This window comes from Triplophysa rosa, linkage group LG13, assembly GCF_024868665.1.
Source record: "Triplophysa rosa linkage group LG13, Trosa_1v2, whole genome shotgun sequence".
NCBI classification, from domain to species: Eukaryota; Metazoa; Chordata; class Actinopteri; order Cypriniformes; family Nemacheilidae; genus Triplophysa; species Triplophysa rosa.
In genome coordinates, this window is record NC_079902.1 from 15,633,631 (window position 1) to 15,651,133 (window position 17,503).

General features: G+C 39.5%; 1 protein-coding gene across 8 annotated transcripts in view; it reads left to right on the plus strand.

The window, feature by feature from the left end:
* diaph2 (diaphanous-related formin 2) overlaps positions 1 to 17,503 on the plus strand; it is a 419,173-nt gene that overhangs the window by 145,525 nt on the left and 256,145 nt on the right. For 7 of the 8 annotated variants that reach the window (XM_057348933.1, XM_057348934.1, XM_057348932.1 and 4 more), the window contains 3 exons: positions 1,062 to 1,124; positions 5,696 to 6,019; positions 11,043 to 11,157. In XM_057348933.1, coding sequence (XP_057204916.1) covers positions 1,062 to 1,124; positions 5,696 to 6,019; positions 11,043 to 11,157 — 502 coding nt within the window. The remainder of the gene's footprint in view (positions 1 to 1,061; positions 1,125 to 5,695; positions 6,020 to 11,042; positions 11,158 to 17,503) is intronic. The other variant, XM_057348936.1, reaches the window with a different exon arrangement.

Sequence of the window (17,503 nt, forward strand, 5' to 3'; positions counted from 1 at the left end):
TTGAGATGCAGCCCATGTACGCTTGCATTGATTCTCCGTACTGCTTTCTCTCTCTATTTCTTTGAGGAAGTGATCACATAGAATATGAAGATGCTGTTGTTTTCTGCGACTGACCTGCATCGCCTGATGTTCTTCGACCTCATATCCAAAATAAATACTGTAAAACCATACATACAAAAAATAATAAAGGGACAACAAACAAAGTTCACTAAATAAAACAAGCATGCTCAGCATTTTAAATCTGATCCAAGTTGTCTTCACTATGGATGTTTCCATCTTCTTTTCCATTACACGTCTTTAATATTTGATTCTGTCCTATGTGCAATATAGAGAACAGCTCCGTATAAGTGTAAATGTAGGCAGTGGAGTATGCTCCCTCTGAATGAAAAAAGGCTGTTAAGATGTTATTTTCTCCGCTTTGCTTTTTCAAAAGAGGCCAGTCATAGGGAGTTCTTAGCAGGAGCATCACCGAATCTAAGTGCTTGTGCTAAATTCAGCGGGTGTGTCATAAGGCACTAGAATGATGGGACGGATGTGAGATGACTTGAAAGAAGAGGATTCCAAAAGCGGGATTCACAAAAATGCCTCATCCACTTGTGTCCTGAATTCTCAACATGAGCTGTTGCAACTTGTACGTTCACCCAAAAACAAGATTCTGTCATTATTTATTCACCCTCATGCCAAAACCTGCAAATGTCTCTCTCTTCTGTGGATCACAAAAGGCATTTTCATTTTTGGGCGAACTGTCCCTTTAAGAATGGACGTTATTGGAACAAAACAGCAGGAAATGACCAAAGCATATTGGTGTTCTCAATTTACAAATTCACCAGCCTTCTATGAGCAAGTGGCTTAAAACAATCACGAATAAAACTGTACTACTTCATTAGTAGGCAGGCATGGTGTTTTGACAGTGTTCAAATGAACTGCCTCATTTCAAATGCTTGCCTTCCCTGCCATGACCTTGTAACTTACGTGAGTAAAGTTAGCAGAATGTTTTCCTTATTGCTCTGCCTACTTCTCCTGTTTGTCTGTGTATCTGTCTGTGTCCCTCACACTTCCAGTTGACTAGTGAGAGAGGCAAGCTCAAAGAGGCAGAACAATGCATCCGCGAAAGAGACGGCAAGGTGGGTGTCCCCCCCCACAGCATGTTCAATGCATCCGCCCGCCATCTTTATAAGTCATTTTTTATACCTTCTAACAGGTTGATCAAAGCAGTCACCCCTCAGCGATCAGCTGGAGTCTTGATTTGCTGCTTTGTCTCAAAAGACTCCCAACAGATGACGTGCGATCATCAAATGCATGCTACACAATGAGGCCATAATCCTTTCCACATATCCAGCATATAAACAGCTTGTGATGATGAGACCTGCCAAAATGCAGCAGAATATTTACAATGCTCAGCTTCACTGAAAAAAAAAACCCCTCAAAAAGTCATCATAGTGGGAATATAATGACATTTTTTTTCGGTGGAGCGGCAAAGCAAATCCAAACCACCAAGCATCCAAAGCAAACACTCCAGGAGCTAACCCCCTTCATAGAGCCTGTTTCAGCTGGAGGGCAAGATGAACCCCCATCCTTGCATTTAACTAGAGTATATAACCCTTATAAGTAAGCGCATCTAATTGAATTTGCCTCTCGCTCATCAGAGATGAGATCTAATTGTGTGTTGGCCCTAGTTAATTACCCAAATTGTGACTGTTCGTACCACAAGTGCCCTCCCTCCCGTTGAGAGTGTAAATGGATGCTTGTCCCCCCAAAACTCTCCTGCCCTAAAAAACAGCTAGTCTCAATCACCCTGACTGCGAATTGTGCAGCTCAAGAATATTGGAGAAGGTCTGTAGAATACAGGAGACTGCTGGGATATCAGCTTTGCCCTCTCCATCACCCCGCAGTTCAAAAGGCCAGCCCAGACCTCTGAATCCAGACTTTTTTTGGACATTAATGAATTTTGAAAGCTAGAAAAGCATTCGAAATGAAAACTGTGTCTTAAATGAAACATTTTCTTTTGAAATATGAATTTTATTTAAAAGGAATAAGGGGCATGGCTGGGGAAAATGGTGCGTGCCAGTAGCTCATTAGGATTCCGCAATTGTGGCCGGAGGGCTCGCAACGCACAACACGCTGTCACAGAGGGCCGAAGCGAGACGGAAATGACGACGCTTTAATTTACCAGCTAATTGCTGCCATTCTCCTGTATTAAACTTAAAAGAGAAAATGGGCCACGATGGGCCGGAGATTGACAGATGGATAATCACGGGACGGGGCGATCGTCAAGGGACCTCGGCTTCCTGCATGATGCTCCTACACCCCTTTTTAATTTCCTCTCTAATAAACAATCCACTGCCTGCATTGTGTAATCAAACACTCGGTAATGCATATAAAAATTGTGACTAGACGCGACTCATTCCGCTCATCAAGTGCACTGAGGCTGGAGCGCAGAGGGGGAATTGCTTTGGAAAATGAGAAACTTTACTAAGCAGGAAAGAGAATGAGGCTGAAAGTAAGTTTGGAGATGAAGTAAAAGAGAAAAAAAGAGAAAAGATTGCTTTCCAATCATGCAAAGGTCAAGTCATATCGGGGCTATTGGGACTTCTAATTGAAGCATTTGCATATCATTTGTTGCTAGGAGTCTGGCCGGTTCTTTGTCAATGATTCAAAATACCTGTTTATTCCCGTGCGTGCGGACTTGTCAAGACATTTACCGCTCTTATTTTTATCTGTTACTGGATGAATTGTGCCCTACCACGTTCAAAATGGCTTTTGTTCCTGGAGATCATCGCGTGAACTTCAGAAATAGAGGTAGTCAGTTATCTCACCAGGAACGCAAGTCAATAAAAAAGCATTGAGTTAAAAATACTATGAATTGTATCTCAAGGTTAAGGATGTAGAGAAGAGAGCAGAGAGGTCAACTGCCTCCCGCCACCAGTCACCTGAACGTTCAAGCCCGATTACGCTTCTCATTACTGCTAAAGGTTCAGGTGGTTGCATCCTATTCATACGCTCAATCTATTAGCAAATTACAGAGGCAATTTACATGTTAATCAAGTCTAATGGTTTACCCTCATCTGTTATGCTTTATGATTAGACGAGATGAATCAGTCTACACAATGCGCTTCGCATATTTCATACGTAAACAAAAATCCGTACTGTCATCTTGTCATTCATTGTAATCACAGCAAGTATGTTCCGTACAAAATGAACGAACGCTTATATCATTATGTCTTAAAAAACATCACCAGATGATCAGAGCAGACTTCATCATGTTTATTTCTGTTGAGATATGCCCTCAGTGATAGCTTTTTCATTTTCGGTTGCTAATCTAAATCTCAAATAGCTTTGAAAGTGTGTGTGCGTGTGCGCGAGTCATGCATATGAAATACTTCATGACCCATAGATGTTAGTTGAAATATGCTTTTACATAGAATCCCTATTGAGTGCCTCAGAGATGACGTATTTTTATATGCAAACCCCAGAAGCGAGTTATCATTTTAGGACTTCCGGTTCCATCGCCCCAAAGTCTATGGGTTTTTTGAATGGGTTTTTGATAAATCGCCTGAACTAAGGTCTACATAAATAAAGTTACGTAAATAAGGTTAACAAAGCCTCTAAATATTTTCACGTTTTATTCTATGACATATAACACACCGGTTTTAACTCGCTTGTGATTGTTTAAAGCCATTTTGTGTCTTAAAAATGGCGGTTGCTAACAAGTTGCTAACATAAGCACAAATCTCTTAAAACGTGGCTGCGGATTCATTCACGGAGTAATTACTTACCAGGGAGCACATTTTTAATAAAGTTTGAAAGAGGTGTCGGAGGCTTGGTGTAGTATCTTAAGTGTAGTCTGTTTATAGCATCGTGTTAGCTTTTTACTTCTGCAGATTGTATTTCGACTTCAAAATTAACAAATGTTGTGTTAATTTGTAAAGATGATCTTGATAGACAAAAAGTGTTAATCACAGAGCTTATTTTTTGCTATCTTCCAAAAGTCTATGGGAAAATTGCATAGGCTTTCGGTTGAGGGAACCAGTATGGCGCTTACTTCTGGGTTAGCCTACAAAAATACGTCATCTCTGAGGTACTGGATTGTTGCGCACATTTAAGACTACTCCTTAATCATAACTGACAATTATTTACTTGTATTTTTTATTTTATACTTACTTTATTAATTTCAGTTTAATATGTAATATAATTGGCATTTTTTGTGTGTTTGGGGGGCTGCTGCATGATATTTTGTTAGCTGCTTACAGTACAAAATACAGCTGTTAAGTTTTTCCATTTTTTTTATACATAAGATAATCAGTTTTTCACATTTGACCTTTCAGCATTATGAAAAACGTAGAAAACACCGCATTACGGAAGTGCTACCTCCCCTTTTTAATCACTACAGTTTTTAACATTGCAAGTTCACATGACACACAACAGTTGAGCCAGTTTAGAGAATGCTGTCAGTTCTGTACTCCCACAAACACTTGTAATAAGTAAGCAAAGCTGCCTACACAGCAGCATGAATATCCTATTTACATCATGTCAATGGCTTGTTGATTACAATAAGAGCATTTTAATTGTATTACAGATTGTAAACAGAAAAGATTGACGAATAAATCTGCAGTAAAAGTGCAGTAAATTAAATATTTTAATTGAAACTATGCGTACAAATATTTATTCATTTATTATCTTATTTATTCTTTTTATTTTTAAAGTGTTTATAATAATGATAATAAAGTAATAATAATAATAATAATAATAATGTTTTGTTGTTGTTATTATTTTATTATTGTTAATATTATTGTTGCACAGGAGCCACAATCATGATCTGGTTTTAAAATATTTGTAATTCTTTTTTATTCATTCTTTTTTATTATTACTTGTGTAGCCCAACACAAGCTTGAGCATTTTTGTCTCCCCTTCTCAGTCTCTCTGTTTAGTTTTCTGTGTACTGGATGTCTGTTACATGACTACACGGACTTTGAAACCGCCCTTTGATCTCCACACAGCACAGCACATCACATACACAAACAGACTCGCACACAATCGCTTTGTCTTTTATACCTAACTTGTCAAATTGCTCCTTTGAGAGCCCAGTACTTGACAGGTGTGTACATTCCAAAGGAGTATTTACATATTCGACCTGCTGTTTACTTATTTATATATTCATTGTGACTACCTGCCCCTCAGGAATTGCCATGTCCTAGTTTCCCCAGTGAGAGGATCAGGCGTTCGGCACGACCTCCTCTGAGCACTAGCCTCTTCCTGACTTTCAGGAGGCGGCACTCAGCACGCTAGACAGGCAGATGCTCAGTCTTGGGATCCAGTGCCCGGAGGGAAGGCCACGGCAGCCCCAAGTCATCCATCTGCTTTTATCAACTCTTATTTAATGCATGCGAAGAGCTCGCACCCCGTCTTTCTTTTTCTCTCTGGTCTCTCTCAAGCTTTCAGTTTTAGACTTGTTTTAATGCACTCACTTTAAATGAAGAGTCAGCTGCTGTGTAAACACTGTCTTTTATCCGCACTCTGTGGTGCCCTTATCTCACCCCCTAGTTTTGATGGTTTAAACATGTAATGGTGATAAAAGCATGGGCCTTTGGGTGTAGACCCTGAATGTGAGCGGTTGAGGTGAATGGGTTGGAACACCATGTTCCTGGGTCTCGCGAGATGCCTTGTCCTTGCAATTCACTCTGTTTGTTTCTTGCAGATTGCAGCGGGACCTAGAGCGGTCGGTGCCATTCCTCCACCTCCACCAGGGGGCATTGCACCTCCTCCACCACCTCCAACTGGAGGTATACCTCCTCCACCTCCACCTCCTCCTCCCTGTCCGGCATCTCTGGGACCTCCGCCACCACCTCCTCCGCCAGGCTGCGGTCCTCCACCTCCACCCCCACCTCCTGGTGGAGGCCCACCACCACCTCCGGGCATGCCTTTAGCTCCACCACCACCTGTCGTCCAGCTGCCTTACGGGTTGGTGCCCAAGAAGACCTACAAACCTGAGGCCGTGATGAAGCGGGTGAACTGGTCAAAGGTGAGAGAGAGAAAAAATCTTGGAAAATGCTTGTTTATGGAGTAAGTGAATGACGCAGTCTAATGTCGGCGATAAATTGCAAATTGTGGCAGTAATTTAGCCTCCGTAGAGTATAAGAGGAAGATGAGAAGAAAGAATGAAAAAGAGATTGAGACTGTTTTTCAGTGGGAGTTGATGGTCCAAAGCCTGCGAGTACATGCAGCTTATTAAAAAGATCATTGAGCCATGAGACGCACGACTCTCCACTCTGCCTCCCTTTCAAGATATCAGGCCGTAAACTATTTCATTAGCTCAAGTGCCCTTGCACGCACACATTCCTGCCATAATTGAAAACATTTTTCGAGTTTAAAGGAAAGAATGCACAAACACATAAAACATTGTTTCGTAATCCTCCATTGCATTTAAATATGATGTCTATGGGTCAACCTCTTCATGCTGTCTCCTTTTAACTCTCAATCATTCATTTGCCCATTGCCTTGGGACTTTTGGAGTGTGAAAACTGGATTCATTTATTTGTAATTTTTCATGTTTGTGCTTGACCTCGTCTTTAACTCATTTATGCGTAAATGCTAAGAGGAAACACTCCTCCACATCAAGCACAGTCTTCTGGAAATACTCTATGTAAACGCATATGAAAAGAACATTTAACTGAAAAGCATAAAGAGTGGAAAATCGACAGTACATTGCCCTTTGAATCACTTAATACACAAAATCACACATTTTTATTGCATTTAATACATATTAAACAACAGTGAATAAAGATGAATGTAGATAAGCAAAACATGCATTTTATTAAGGTTTTAAGCTTTCCATACATCATATGCAATTACAGAGAAGCGAATGTTGATAAATGTCACAAAACTTGTCAAGAACTTCCAAAGAAAGTTCTCACACAGATGAGAACAAATATGAAATGTGCACGTGTTCTTGACATGTTTCGTGAGATTCCTACTGCATTCGATAGTTTGTTTCGTTTGGCAGACAACAGCTGCAGGTATTAAATTATTTAGCATATATGTTGTGTCAGGTGCATACATGTCATTGCGAATCACTATGTTGTGTTTGCTACAGAGTGTGGGTGTGTGTACTCTCCAAAGCCCTGTGATCATTAAACCGACTTTACTTGCGGAGTAAATCAGGGACACAAATGATTCATTCCTACCCGCTGGTTACAAGACAGTGTTTATCTGGAGTTTTATAAAAAAATAACTCATACGTCATATTTCTGTTTCATATCTCTAACCCAAGACCTGTCAACAAGAGAGATTGACAGAAAAAGAAACTAAAAGCTGTAAATATTTACTGTTCCTCTGTTGACATACATTTGCTCAATCATTTATCCTCTCAGACTGACATAGATGAGGTGATGTCAGGTGTTGAAGCCGAGATCTTTCTGACGTGATGTGCTGATGTCTGCGATTGGTGCCAGAGAAAGAGGAAGGGCGGATGAAAATGAGAATGCTAATCAGTTTGCGTCTTGCTATTCTAAATCACCCACAGGGAAGCCCCGCCATCTCTCACAACTTAGGCAGATAACAGTCAGACAGTAAAACCAGCTAGAAGCGGTGAATTCGGGATGCGCTCCAGCCCCTCCACTCCTCCCAGTATTTTCCTAAAGCATGTTACGAACTTTCAAATAGCCACGCCGGAGATTGGTGCCTAGAGGTGATGTAATGTAATTTATCCAACTGTTAAAACGCCCACACTGGGGAGCCGCGCTCCGTTATGGAAAAGTAAATGATTGCTCGTGTCTGCGGCTAAAGCCGTTCGGAGCTGTTCGCTCTCTGCCCGGAGACGGGCGTTGACGCTCGGGGCGAGAGGAAGCTACAGTATTTCACTCTGCCGCTTGAGTGCGAACAAGGTCACCCTGCCTGAGCTTCGTGTTAATTACTCTGTTTTTCGAGAAGCTATGGTTTTTAACAGAGAGCACTTATGAGGCAGCACACTAATGAGAGGAGAGCATCACTGGAGGAGATAAATGCATCACATGGCGTGGAGTGGCAGGAGATGCCAGCATTGAGGGATTCAGCAAATGTTTTGTGTGTTCATTAGATCGCTCAGTCAACAAGCTGGGGTTTTAGGCACAGATTAACACTCACTCTCAAAATAATCAAACTAGCTCTCGTATATGCAATACTGCCTTTGAGATTTTAGCTGGTAGCACGATTACGATAAAAAAAAGTATTGCGTATTCGCATTAAAATGTGAAATTTTTTTACCATTAAAAATATTTTTCTATTTTTGTATGCAATCATAGAGAGTCATTTCTCCACATCGATATGTGTTCTGTTTTTTTATATAAACCGTGTGAACTAAATTATGTAATTATCTTCCAGGATTAAATTGAGGAACAGCATCTTCCGCATTGTTTATAATGAAAAGAGTGTTTCTCGATAAATACAATAACTCATCCAGATGTCATTTGTTCCTTTTGCTATTGTGGAACAAATTATGTCATACACATATCTTGAAAATAGTGGTATGTATATGCTGTTGGACACATTTTTCTAGTCGTCGAGCCGCAATTATAGAAATTACCACAACAATGTACGCTAAGATTTGCAAAGAAATGTCTTCACAGAAGGTATCATTTCATGCCTAACGTAACCGCTCATTTTCTTTTCATTTGGGCCTGATGGGTGATGTGTTGATTGTGGAGGAAAAAGACAAAAAAACTCCACATGACTGTTTTTGATGGGGAATGTGTTTGATAGCACCTTGTGCTAATAGACTGGATTAAATAGACATTCATTAAGTGGATGGCAAATTATGAAATCTACCTATTGCTCAGAGTCTTAATTGGCATTTTCCTTTCCTTTTTCTTAATAATACATGTGAAATAATGTGCATTCTGTTATATGTTTTTATATAAAGCCACAGAAAAAATCAAGAGACCATTTCAAAATTATTTTCAGTTTTTCTGAATTTACTATTTATTGGTATGTTTTTATTTAAAATTATCATTTGTGAACTACTAACAATATTTCTCCCAAATTTCAAATATTGTTTCTGTTAGCATTTATTTGCAGAAAATGAAAACTGGAGAAACGGGTCAAAATAACAGAAAATGTGCTGTGTATTGTTTCAGACCTCAAACACTGCAAAGAAAACAAGTTCATACTCACTTTTAAGCAGTACAACAGTAAAATTTGAAGAGTTTGGTTACAAAATGAGTAGGGATGTAACGATTCACTCAGCTCACGATGCGATGCGAGTCACGATTCTGATCTCACGATGCGATTTATTCACGATTTACTCACGATTTATTTTTACAAAATGAGTTGAAACAAATTAGAAATGAACAACTTCCCTTGCATTATTTCTTAAATGCTTCACGTTTCTTTGTATAATAAAATGTTTTATTTCAAATAACAAAACTAAACTGCAATTTTATAACAAATTAATAATAGAAAAAGTCTCTTTAATATAAACAAACTAATACTGTCTGAGCTTTTCTTGGATTTTTTTGCATTTAAGAAATATCAGCATGTCCACGTTTAGATTTGCAGTGAAAATAGCGGCCCCTGCTGTTCAAAAAATGTATTGCGATTCAGTTCACACCTCAACCGATTTGAATCGTCACTCATTATAACCGATTTTCAATCGGCTCACGGTGAATCGTTACATCTCTAAAAATGAGATAACTCAGTTTTTAAAAATAAAAATTGTAATTGTGCATTCCAATTAATATCAATCAAACTGCAGTTGGTTTATTTTGATTTAAGCCATAATAACTCACAAAATACAGCTAACTAACACAATAAAACACAATAAAAACATGATAACATGATAAAAACATGATTTTTTTAAAGCAGAGCTTTCATGTGTCTTGTAATGCTGTCAGGCTTTCACATTGCTGTTGGATGACTTTGTCACTCCTGAGGTTTGATTTTGTAGAAATTCAACAGACACTGGACAGGAATGGCCACAATGCATCCAGAAAAGTTTGGAATGGTCTCTTATTTTTTCATCAGCTGTATGTAAAAAAGGTCACCAAAATCTTTACGTTGTAAGTTTAGGGGTCTGCCGACTGGGAATCTATTGCACATATTGCCTTTGACAGTGACGAGTACACAATAAAGTGTTCTCGTTGGGCTTTTGTAATGAAGTAGAGAGAATGAGCCAGAAATGATGGTGGGAGGAGATCACTACCTATAAATTGTGAAGATTTTGAGTAAAGAATATGGGCGATGAAGGTTTGGAATTACACCGTTTAAAATGGCCACATCTCTACAAGTTCTCATTACTTTCATTCTGATTGTAATTCCACACACAAACAGAAGTGCACGCTAGGAATGTGTGGATGTAGTTTTAAAATCGACTAGTCGGTGGATTGTCTGAATAGCTAGAGTATTAATCTGTCTTTAGGAATCTTGTATAATCACACTAGCTTAGGGTCGTGTCAACTAGAGACTCGGATGCATTTCAGAATGGAGTGCATTAAGACGCATTTTCATACTATTTTTAATATAACACTGTGTTTCCTTTAAAGCTACAATGCACAACTTGTGTTTATATTGCCATCTTTGTTTCAAACATAAAGTTGTTGGTTACTTTACGTAAAACTGACAGCTAACATTTGCCATTGAATTGTACTCAACAACTCAAAATATATCAATTTAATACATGCTTGCCAATAACTGTTAATGGGGCAAAAGTGAAGAGATAGTTTTAAACCCTGTTGTTTTATGGCTTGCTCATTTGTTCATGTTTACTCCATAAAGTTACAGATTGCAGCGTTGATGATTGCCACTGAAAATATTACTAATAACTAAAATATTTGTGGAGTAAACAAATATCTACACAAAATAGTAGTGCACATTTAACTAGTCAAACACACACATGCAGAATATAAAATGCAATTGTGAATCACATTGTTTATCACGGGTTCACATGATGTGTTCAGGTGTGCGTGATTTTGGCCATACTGTTTGCATCTGCGTTGTGTGTGTGCTTAAGTTTGCATAGCTGCTTGTTTGCCTTATTCCTGTAGGTGTTTGATGGAGTTTTTCTTTGCTTACAGATAGTGCCTCAGGAGATGGCGGAAAATTGCTTTTGGCTCAAAGTCAAAGAGGAGCGGTTTGAGAACACGGACATGTTCGGCCAGCTTTCACTCGCCTTCTCTTCCAAATCCAGAGGTAAGCACAACCTGCTTTGCCTCCACCTCTAATCACATACAGTACGCACACCTCATTTCAGCTGCCCGACGTCTGCGTTTATTCCTCCAAACGTTTGAAACCCAATCGCCTCTGTGAAATCTTAATTATCTTTATAAAGCAGTCTCGGTTTCCCTCTACTTCTCTTTTTTAGGTCTCACCAATCAAATTGGCCAATTAGCAGAGCTGCAGAGCTGGATGTGGACTTTATGTCAACGCTGAATCAGTTTACAAAGCATCCCTCTTCCTTCACTGGAACTGTACTTTAAGCGGCTGTGGGTTTCGATAGGAGCACAGGACAGACATGCTTGGTTAGCTTGGCTGCCTTTCCGCTCCATTGGATGCCCCTCGAGAGACAGAGAGTGGAAGAAAGAGAGAGAGAAAGTTAAAGTACAGAGAGTTGCACTCTTGTTTTGGGCAGTTTGTTTCTCAGATACACATGCTGTTTACTTCAGTTGTTTATTCACACTGCTGGAGAAGGATAAAAGTGGATGTTTCTTTTGGCAAAGCAGTAAGTGTGAACCTTTGACAGTGAGTGGCCTCGGATGGTTTTAATGCCTGCTTTATGAAGAGGCCGTTGCAGTGGGCCTGTCAAACACAGAATACAATTGAACACTACGTTCAGGTTTGGATGGGTGGTCACTGAGGTGAACTGGTCTGAGAGATTGACCGCAGGGTCCGTGTGGGCTTTTTACATTTTAAATGGTTAAGCTGGGTCCAGTCAAATCTTTGGGTGAATGCTTTTTACACTTTATTCTAGAAGTGTATATAAAGGGCTAGTTTACCCCAAAATGAAAATTCTGTCATCATTTACTCACCCTCTTGTCATTTTAAACCTGTATGACCTTCTTCTGCAGAACACAAAAGAAGATTTAAAAAAAAAATTGTCCTTACAATAGAAGTCAATGCGTTGTTTGATTACCAGCATTCTTCAAAATATCTTCAGACATAACAGAATAACATGAGGTGAGTAAATGATGAAGGTCTTTTTGGGTGAACTATCACTGTAATCCATGTTTGAGATTTCACTCTTTAAATGTTCTTTCCTATCTGTGTATTTACGAGGTTAACAGCATTGATTGGACAAACACGGCACAGGTTTTTTCTATCTGTTTTCAGAACACTTTTGTATCTGTGCAAATGTTGCCATTTAGATGCGTTCTGGATTCTCAGAAATCTCCTTGAAAATATCATCGCTCCACGTCAATATTTTCAACACCCCCCTCAGGTGCTGAAAGTAAAGCGTGAAAGTTTCTGTGATTGTACAAAGCACATGCATAATTGATGCATTAATAAGCTTAATAGGATAAGCTCGGAGGCGGTGTATATTGGCTGTCTGTCTGCTTAAAACTCACCATTACATTTTAACACCGCAATTCAGAGCTAGAAAATGGTGAAATGGAGCACCGTGTGAAATAGTCCTCACCTCAGGGTTAAAACTGGCCTTTACTGAAGCGTTTAAAAAGACGTTGAATTAAGCGTATAAACCCCATAGTTTGGTAGTGTTAAAAATATTTCCTGTTATCCTCTAAAAATAATAGCAGCACTTTAACCACAATTTGGTGGGTTAAGACAAGTAGTAGAAACACTTTGTGTGCTGTTCATTGTTGTTGATGTGACTCTTGAATGTATCTGTCATCATATTCTCATACGGGGATTTATATTCTCTCTTCTGAGACGCTGACAAAAAACACAGCCTGTTCCTCTGAAGTAGAAGGGCTTTTTGGATATAATTGTATTTAGGTTTCAGTCTTCTACCTCGTGTATTGTTTCCTTAGCGTTTCTCTGCAAAGGTGTGTGCTTTATAAGTAAGAGTTGAGATTTTCCCCGGGGACTCATCTTCGGCTCAGTTCCTATCAATTACGCCTCGAGCGTACCCACTGACTCAGCTCTTCTGACTCAGAGTTTCTGAACTCTAACTGCACGTCTTCATGAATGAAATATGCTTTCTGTGTTTGATTCTCGCAGCAAGATGCGATTTGCGGAGATGGATCCCTTCTGGAGACTTCCACTTAATGAACCATACTTTCCTTAAAATAATTTGAACTCTTTTTTTTTTTTTACAAATATATCACCTTAGAGCAGAGCCAGAGTCGAAAAGATGATCAACACAGAGCGAGACTTGGTATTATTTGTAATCATTCTAAAGTTGAACCGTCTGCTGTCTGATGAGCAAGTCTCAATGTAATGCCAAGACTGTGTCTCTAAAATACATTTTCAAGTCATCGGTTAGAGGAGGTGATAGTAGGTGGTGTCTTTACCCAACATTTTTAGACTAGGTGCAGCTGGCTCTCTCGTGGGATGAATTACTTTATAAGACCTCGCAGATGCTCGGTTTTGCCACATGCTATAAATCCTTATAGCGGAGCTGACTAGCAGTCATTGGTCAAAACCTGCTTCATTTGTCTGCCACTTTATTTAGTGGTGAGTTTGGTTCACCGACAGGAAGTTGTGAAGCTTACCCGGCTCATCGCTTTGTGTTTACAGCTTTACCGTCTATCTGGAGACTCTCTGATAATGAACGTTGAGCTGTGGAGGTGTACATAGGTTGCTTGGCCTCTGTAAAGTGTAGACGTACAAAAAAAGAGAAGCGTCCGTTATCTCGGTTTCCCCTGGAGTCCCAGTGTAACTAGTCTTTGAGGTTTGATATTGATAGATGCTTCATTTCACTTGTCTGTCTTATCCAGTGGACTGCGGCATGTCTTACTCAAAGGGCCTGGTGTTAAATAGGTTTTTAAGGAAATGCTGATCAGCAGGGATTTTAGGCTGTAGATCTGTATCTGTCAAGAAGTTCAGACTCCTGCTGGTTTGAAAATGAGCCTTTTTTGAACATCTGAGGCGGTGGTTGTTAACTGGCGGGTTGTGACCTGAAAGGCCAAATGCGTTTAGTCATACACAAATCACTGCTGTCCTTCTGAAACCTCGTTTCTCCATATTTATGCCACAGCTGCCCTTGACTAACACTATTGGTGTTTAATAAAATCATTTTTTTTATGTTTTTGTAATGGTTAATCCACCAGTATGTGTAAGGTCTTTAGTCACAGTAATATTTCTAATGCTAAAATATTGAATTGAATTTACTGTTTTGCAAGAAAGGCAGAAAAAGAGTAAAGCACTTTTATTTATTTTATTCAGATTATTCAATGAGCATGTATAACACAGCATTGTTTTGGATGTCCGGTAAATTCCGTTTGAAAATATAAATCATAAAAGCTGTCCAATCACGTTGCGACTTAACACGTGAGCTGTTAGGTTTGATATCTTTAGGTTCGCTTTTAAAATGCCAGTCTGAACGCTAAGCGAACCTGGACTAAATTAATTTTTGGTCCAGAGAAAAAGAACCTAACTACAAATATGAACGCACCCTTAATGATTGAATTTTACATTTGATTATTGTCTGACTTCTGAGAGAAGTCGAACGTGTCGGCTCAAAGTGGGGTATAAGGTGAATAAAGACTATTCAGTTGTTTCAGTTTGTTATTTGTTTAATAAATGTGAACATTTATTTTGTTTTTAAAGTTTTGACAGATTCCAAAAATACTTGTTTTCTTGGTTATTATGACTTGTGGTCTAATACATTTATTAAGCACTGTATATTGCAAACAGCATTTTTACTGTCTATTTTGTTGCGTATTGTTGAGCTCCTGTCTTCATTCATTCAGTGACCTTTGTGACATCACAAATTGCAGTCTTGTGAATTACCATAGCTGTCAAATGTCACCCCTGGTCAATAGCCCCCTTCTCCATGGCAGAACCAGCCTGGGCTTTCTCAGCGATGCAGTTTCGACCTTTATTTAAATCCTTGTCTTTGTGTCAGACTCTGATTTTACTGTAATGTTGTTTTCCTTGTAGCCAGTTGCTTGGCCTTTCCACCCCCTCTCTCTTACACGCTTATTCTACATTTCCCCCAGACTCTCTTCACTTGGTGGTATCAATCAATGGTTCTGCTTGTGTTTCTGCTTGGGGGATCAAATCGGATGCAGTGGTGGATTGAGTGTGTGGCATGGCCTGCTGCATTTGAAAAGCAATTCAACGCCTCCGCTTTTATGTTCTGCTGAAATAAGATGGATGCTGGCAAAACTTGCTCCTCCTCTCGCCCTAATAGGTTTTCTTCACCGCCGACATCCACTCTCAGGAAAATAGAAGTCCGTCTCTTCGGCACGGTGATGACATGTATTGCTTGTTGCTTCTCGGATGTAAACCACATCAACGCAACAGTCCTCTCCCAATGGCACATTGTATGAATTGTAACCGAAATGTGAACTCGCAGCAGCGGACGAAAGTTTTCTTGCTTGAAGTGCAAATTGATGTTGAATGAAGTCATACGGCAGCTTTGTTGCTCTCTTGCATGCATAGACTCTCAGCAGTAAGCTGAAATGAATGAGTTTTTGGGCACCGCACGGCCCTGCTGGTGTTGGTGCTATGAGTGGCTTAGCCAATAGATGAGTTTGATATGTGTGAATTAAGTGGGGGTGAGGATGGCTCCTGGCTCCGCCACAGATGGAGCGCTGACACGAGGTCTAATGAAGATGTAGTTTAATAATTGGTGTCAATGCAGAAGGAGGAGGAGCCCAGGGCAACACTTGACCTCAAAAAGCAGGGCCGTGATCATTTCTGTCTCCTAATGACCAGTATGTTGAAAGGTAGAAAGCAATCTTTATTGCTTTATCGCAAATTTCCATTTCAGTGGCGAGTGTGAATTCACATTAAAGCCATCTAAAACAAACATAATAGAAATACTTTTGTTAAAGGGATAGTTCACCCCCCCAAAAAAAAATCTGTTATCATTTACTCGCCATCTTGTCATTTTAAACCTGTATGACTTTCTTCTGCTGAAAATAAAAGAAGATATTTTGAGGAAGGTTGGTTAATGTACAACGGAGGTACCCATTGACTTGTATTGTTTTTCTGTCTGTACAATAGAAGTCAATGGGTACCGCATAGTTTGGTTACCAACATTCTTCAGAATATCTTCTTTTGTGTTCTGTGGAGGAAAGAAAGTCATACAGGTTTGAAATGATAAGAGAGTGAATAAATTAAGACAAGATTTTCTTTTTTGGGTGAACTATCGCTTTAACTTGGTTTTTCCTAGTATTGCTTCAGCCAATTCTTTGTGTAGATGACTTGCGCATCTCTATCCAAATAGTGCTCTTACTTGTGTTTTTTTGCAAGTTTCTGGCACTTCTGCAAATGTAATTTCATTTTTCACAGAGGTGCCTGTGTCGATTCAAAGCATTAGACACATTAACACTTGCTCTCGCTGGGATTTGCGCATAGAGAGATTGTAATTTGTGTGCATATTTTTATGTGTGCATATTCATGCGGTGCTTCTGCTCATGTGTGAGCATTCGGTTTTCAAACACATCTTTTTAGATCATCTGCCAGTTGTATAATGCATCAATGACAGATGCCGCAATTGAAAACGTGGCTTGCAGTCAAGATCTCAGCTCGCGAAGGGGCACTGCACGGCCCTCGTTTTTAAATTCCCTCTGAACTTTTATCCACCATTTCCACTCCTCCATATCCTGGCTTGCCCCTTCAAAACATCAAGTCCAGCCTTATGCAAGGCCCTGAAACGACCCGAGCACTGTCACCTGTAATTATCGAAATCGGTTGGCCAATACATCTGTCAACATTGGTCTTGACCTGTTCGAGATTAAAAGTCTTATATGTGTGGCTTGCTATTCTGCTTTGACCAAGAAAGCAAGAGCTACTTAAGGAGCTTAATGCTCACTGAAATCCTGACACCGCCTGTTAGATATGACAGATTCAAGGCTCCCTGAAAGGCTTTGTGCTTGAATTGCCCTGTTGTTAGATTCAAGTGGGAAAGCTGTAAGGACATCAGACCTGTCTTTGGTGTAATGGATTTAAAGGGATAGTTCAACCAAAGATGAAAATTCTGTCATCATTTACCCACCGTCTTGTCATTTCAAACTTGTATGACTTTCTTCCTTCCGCAGAACACAAAAGAAGATATTTTGAAGAAAGTTGGTAACCGAACAGCACCGTTTACTTCTATTTTATGGACACAAAACCAATGCAAGTCAATGGGTTCCGGTTAACAACATTCTTAAAAATATTTTCTTTTGTGTTCTGTAGAAGAAAGTCATACAGGTTTAAAATGACAAGAGGGTGAGTAAATGATGACAGAATTTTGGGGTGAACTATCATTTTAACAAACTGATACAAATGTGTTTTATGTAATAAATCAGAGTGTAGTGTTATAAAAAGAATGGAATACTTGTGCTTTTTTCTAGCACTTTACTATGTTGCCATTTAATATAATGAGTTAATGCATTAGGTAACATGAAATACCAATGTGCAATTT